This window comes from Mytilus trossulus, chromosome 6, assembly GCF_036588685.1.
Source record: "Mytilus trossulus isolate FHL-02 chromosome 6, PNRI_Mtr1.1.1.hap1, whole genome shotgun sequence".
Taxonomy (NCBI): Eukaryota; Metazoa; Mollusca; class Bivalvia; order Mytilida; family Mytilidae; genus Mytilus; species Mytilus trossulus.
Window position 1 is genome coordinate 32901926 of NC_086378.1, and position 5494 is coordinate 32907419.

Here is a 5494-nt window from a genome sequence, read left to right on the forward strand (position 1 = left end):
GGACTTTAACCCGGCTTGTTCTAATGAAAAATCAGTAGGAATGATAAGTCATTGTCCTGTTTCCGCGGACAATACCACGAAAAGAAAATGCGAAATGTCAACTAGCCTCCTTCAAAAATTTCAAAACATTCCCGTTTATTCATACAAAAGCGGACTGACTTATAGAAATATTCATTGTTCAGTGTGCCACAACGAGTCACTAAGTGATATACATCAATGGCAAATAGAAATTCAGTGTGCAAAGTTTGCAGATTTTAATTTCCTGTCTTCTTATTCTGAAGTATTTGACTATGCCGAAGAGAAGAAATGTGACATATTCTATTCAAGCGAAGATATTTATGGACTGCATATTAACACATGCGACGATAATTCTAAGAGTATGATAAGTAAATGTAATGTTTCAGGAACATGGAAAAAGTATGATGCTGATATAGAGTATGCATGTCGATTTTATGAAAATAAATTTCATTATTTCAAAAATGTATTTTGCCAGCTGTGTAATCCACCCAATGATGTAGCTTCAGTTGACGTCATCTCAAAATGTAATGCAACAGGATTATGGGAAGTTGCCAATACTGATTTAGAAAAAGCATGCTTAAATAATATATACAGTCCTTTAACAACACCGTTTAAAAATATTTACTGCTATTTATGCAATTCAAATGATAGAAAAAGAAAAACCGAAATGCATTTTAAGGAACTAGTATACAATATTGAAGAAGAAATGATAAATCAAACTGAATTCGTGCTTCAGTTAAAAAGTTTGGATCTTACCCTTGCATCGATTATCGAGAGTGGAGCGAAGTACTTAAAAGAAACCAACCTTGAAATTTTAGCAACGAAAAAATCAAAAATAATTCAAGATAAAGACTTCTACGAATTGAACAAAACAAGTTTAATGCTACAATATTTTGCATTTTCTGGGTCTCCTCAGTTTTGTCACAACTATTCATTTTACTCGAGATTGTCCGATTGCAATTGCAACGATAGTTGCTTCTTTCAATCTGGATGTTGTATAGACAAGTACTTTCAAAAATCGACTACATGTACTGATGAACAATATTCTGATCAGAAGAACGGATATTTAGTTTTTGATACATGTACTAAATCCACGAGTATGCAGTTGGAAACGTTATGTAGTATGAGTGACGTTACTAAATTGTTTACTTTTCTACCAGTAGAAATTCAAAATGATAAAAGTTATACACACTTTAAAAACATATACTGTGCTTTGTGTAGTGACGGACTTACCCGCTCTGATGTACTAATTTCGAAATCTGTGTCCATGTGGGATCTACATATTCGCTGTAATATATATTTGCCGCCATTTTTCTTTTTGTCGTTTGAAGACTATTTCCGGTTTTTACAAGAAAACGGATGTTCTGTAAAGTACAAACCAACTGAATATAGTACCAATGTAAACTGCGAAGAATTAGAAGACAAAAAATGCAATGTTTCCGGGAACTGGGTGCATGACGACCAGGATATTAAGTTTGCTTGTGAGAATGTAAATATGCCTAGAAATTTGTACAAATCAAAAAATGTCTTTTGCGCAATGTGTAACCCGGAACAAAGTCATAAAGTAGAATATTCTGAATGTAACACGACAGGCCTTTGGGAAAAGTATGACAAAGATACAGAGGAGAATTGTTTGAGTATGCCAAGCATTGAATACCTTGCACCATACAAAAACAAGTTTTGCGAAATATGTAATAAAGAACGAATATATATATATGAAACTCAATCATCCAAGAGCCAAGTCTTTGAAAGCATTAAAGATTTTAAGCCGCCACCGACATTTAGAGTTATATTTGAATTTTCGAACTTCAAGCAATCATCAGAACATAAAAGACAGACACCTAGCTGTAATGCTAGTCAGGTTTTATTTCTTGTAAGTAACGCTGTATTCTCATTTAGCACAACTTAACTTGCATGTTCTAATAATAAAGGACGATATCTCATTCGAATTCGGTGGGAAGAACAATGCCATTTTTGCAACTTTTACATATTGAAACTACAACTACATCGAAGGTTAGAATACTAGACTAAGACGTTCAGAACAACTTCAACAATGACTATCAAAAGGTCACTAAAATACACCAAATTCCTGAAAAAGAACTACAAAGATAAAACTTGGGACAGGCACACCAGTTAATATCACTATACACATAAAGGGGTCAGTATTTGATTGGGTGAGGGATGGAGCGAAGGGGACAGGGACATTTTACTGATGGATTATATAATATTGTCAGCTTTTGAGAGTCTCGCTTATTTTTCACCTTTCATCACATTTATTTATTTTGTTGGGCAATTTATTTTATTTTTATTCTTTTTTTGACAGGGTGGGTTTTTTCATCTCAGAATATTCATTTTGAAATGGTGAAAATGATGAATATGAAAATTCAATGTTCGTGTCTTATTAGCCATTACTTGATAATTTCAGAATGAGTGTCATGATATACTATGTTATCCTGGTAGAATGCATGTGGGCACAAGATGTACCCCTCTATTCCAAACAACAGCAGACCTTGGATACATTTTATATGCAGGATTAAAAACTAGTTTAGTTTCGGATGTGAATGATACGAAACCCTTCTTAGAGACAGTCGGTCAATCGTTCAAGGATTTTCTAACGACTCGCTTGCGGTTATGGTATATTGACTTTGAAACGTCTATCATATATTCCAACCTATACTGTCCGGATAGTAAACCTAACAAATTAAACAAAGGGATTGAGGTTTTGATTTCAACCTATCACAGGTTTTTTATTCGTGATTCTGTCAACCGTTCAAGGACAGAGGAATCACTTCTTTCATTGCTAGGAACAACCTTTAATATTACATACGATGAATTTCAGCAGACATTTTTAATTCATCGCAATGAAAACGCCTTTAATTTACCAACTCTTGTTTCAAGATTTCAATTTACTGATAAATGCTATACTAAAGAAATATCCGAGTCATTACGAGGAAGTCTATACGTTCATTCACACGTGACTCGACTTTTGATTTGTGAACAAATCGAGTTAAACTTTACAGAATTTAAAATCAACTTGAAGAACTTACAATTAACTGTACTTTCGAGTACAGCTGTACTTGAACCAGACGAGTACATTCTGGTATCACCTAGACAAGCTAGAATATGCATAGATCGTCTGCAGACTTTGAATACAATTAGGAATACATCAAATTTTGGTGATGTATGGAGTATAGTAGCAATGGTTTTCACCTGTATATCGCTTCTATGTTTACTTTTAACATTTTTAACTTATTGCATTTTTCCAAGTTTGAGAACACTTCCAGGTAAAAACAATATGTGTTTAGTGTTTTCAATATTTTGTGCGCAATTATTATTTCAGTTTGTAGAATTTGGTACAAAATCCTCCATTGGATGTAAAGTGATCGGTGTTTTGATACATTACTTTTGGTTGGTAACCTTCGGTTGTCTCAGTGTGTGTTCTTTCCATATGTATCGTGTTTTTACAAGCAAAACTGGTATCCGTATATCCGAAACATCTAGACTAGTTATTTACATTATATATGCGTATGGTACCCCGGCTATAATTGTATCATTGAATATGATTATAACAAGAAGTTTATCAAGCGCTATGTCAATTGGATACGGAGGTCGAATATGTTTTCTGAACCAACCAATCGCATACGTTGTTACATTTGCAGTTCCCATAAGTCTCGTTTGCTGTACAAATATTTTCTTCTTCATTGCGACAACTTACAAGATAGCAAAAAGACCAAAATTGAAAAACGATTCTCAGATGAATCTAAATCAAATTCAATTTACTGTGTATGTCAAATTATTTTCTATAACTGGAATTACTTGGATTTTTCAAGTTATTGATTCCTTCATACCAGTTTCAGCCTTTTCGACGATTGTTTCCCTTTTGAACGCTTTACAGGGTGTGTTCATATTTATCTCGTATGTGTGTAACAAACGTGTGTTAAGTCTGTATAATAAAACTAGGATGTCGTTTAGTGGATACAGTAGTACAAGAACGAATAAACATACAGCGTCAACCGGACTAAGCGGCAGTGCACTATAACAACAAACTTCATGGCAGTTCCAGCTCCAAATCCATAGACTACTCTTCACTAATTGGTGGAGAAAAGGAAAATATTTCCCGAACGGAAACGATTTTTGAACGGCGTTTGCTATTAACATAAGTTCACTGTAGCAGACTGTAGTTATTTCTTGAAGAGTTACTACAGTGCAATATGATTGCTAACATCATCATTCCTTTGCTCTTCCTGATCAATGATGAAATAAGTAATAAATCAATCGTTCATTTGTCTCCGCTGGATAATGGTTTTAATGGCAGTCATACAAACTGGATCTATTTATTTATACTGTTGTTGATGTAAAATATCTTTTTATATTTTATGTACATTAACTGTTTGCCGTATTTAAAGTATGTACAACATATCTTATACGTAGTTTTAGAATTTGTGTAACTAGATTGCAGTCTTAATGAAAGAACTGCGAATGAGCCTGCTCATATATCAAACTCCCCTATATAAGGGCAACAGCTTATAATGAAAAGATGCATAATTTTTCCTGTTTATAAAAACCTTGGTCACACCTTACCGGATAGCTCGAACGGACGCCTAACGGATGAAAAAAAAAGTTATCCGTTGACAAAATTGTTATCCGTTGAGAGTCCGTTGATATACTGACCAAATAAAACGGACGTGTAACGAATGCATAACGGACACACACCGGATATGCAACGTACGAGAAACTGAAACGTACCGGTCAGAACGGATGTCGTACGTACTTCCAACGGACGAGTACCGCATAAAACGGATACCTAACGGAAGCGTACCGGATAAAACGGATGAAAAAATTATAAGGAAAAATTAAAGGCGACAATAATAATACATATTGTTTCTGTGTAACAGGTTTTGGTTTGTTTTTCAAAATACAGCCCAAGGGCAGTGGCTGGCATGAATAAGAGCTGCTTGACTGTGAAGACGTGCCTTTACTCTAAGATCGATTATGAATAATAAGAATTCATTAACTTTGATTTATCTGGCATACCAATAACTGGCATTTCTGACGCTAAATTTTCAATTACGTTTATTCGTTTCTGATTCGTTCATCATCCGTTTTATCCATTATACGTTCGGTAGAAGTCCGTTTCTCATTCGTTCAACATCCGTTTTACCCGTTAAACATCCTGTAGAAGTCCGTTGGTGAATTTATCTTTCAGACCTCCAACGGATGTATAACGGACACAAAACGGAAACAAAACGGATGACTTCCGTACAAAACGGACGCCTAACGGACGTTCAACGGACATTTTATCCGTTGGACGTCCGTTCAAAGTTTTTGAACATGCATAAAATTTTCCAACGGACAGAACGGACGTCGACGGATAAAACATACGCTTAACGGACATGCAACGGATATGGACGGACGTCTAACGGACAGAAACGGATCGAAAAAAATTATCCGTTAGGTGTCCGTTTGAGCTATCCGG

The 5494-nt window shown here is 35.0% G+C and overlaps 1 protein-coding gene across 1 annotated transcript; it reads left to right on the forward strand.

Annotated features, from left to right (window-relative positions):
- Positions 1–1485: 1485 nt before the first annotated feature.
- LOC134722506 (uncharacterized) lies at positions 1486–4340 on the forward strand. The gene is made up of 2 exons (XM_063586127.1): positions 1486–1891; positions 2444–4340. Exons 1-2 carry the CDS (start codon positions 1514–1516, stop codon positions 4055–4057), a joined length of 1992 nt encoding a protein of 663 aa, XP_063442197.1. The 5' UTR covers positions 1486–1513; the 3' UTR covers positions 4058–4340.
- The last annotated feature ends 1154 nt before the right edge of the window (positions 4341–5494 follow it).

Coding starts and splice junctions, on each gene's coding strand:
- LOC134722506 (XM_063586127.1), top strand. CDS start 1,514: ATGCCTAGAAATTTGTACAAATCAAAAAATGTCTTTTGCGCAATGTGT. Junction 1,892..2,443: donor CTAGTCAGGTTTTATTTCTT/GTAAGTAACGCT, acceptor TGATAATTTCAG/AATGAGTGTCATGATATACT.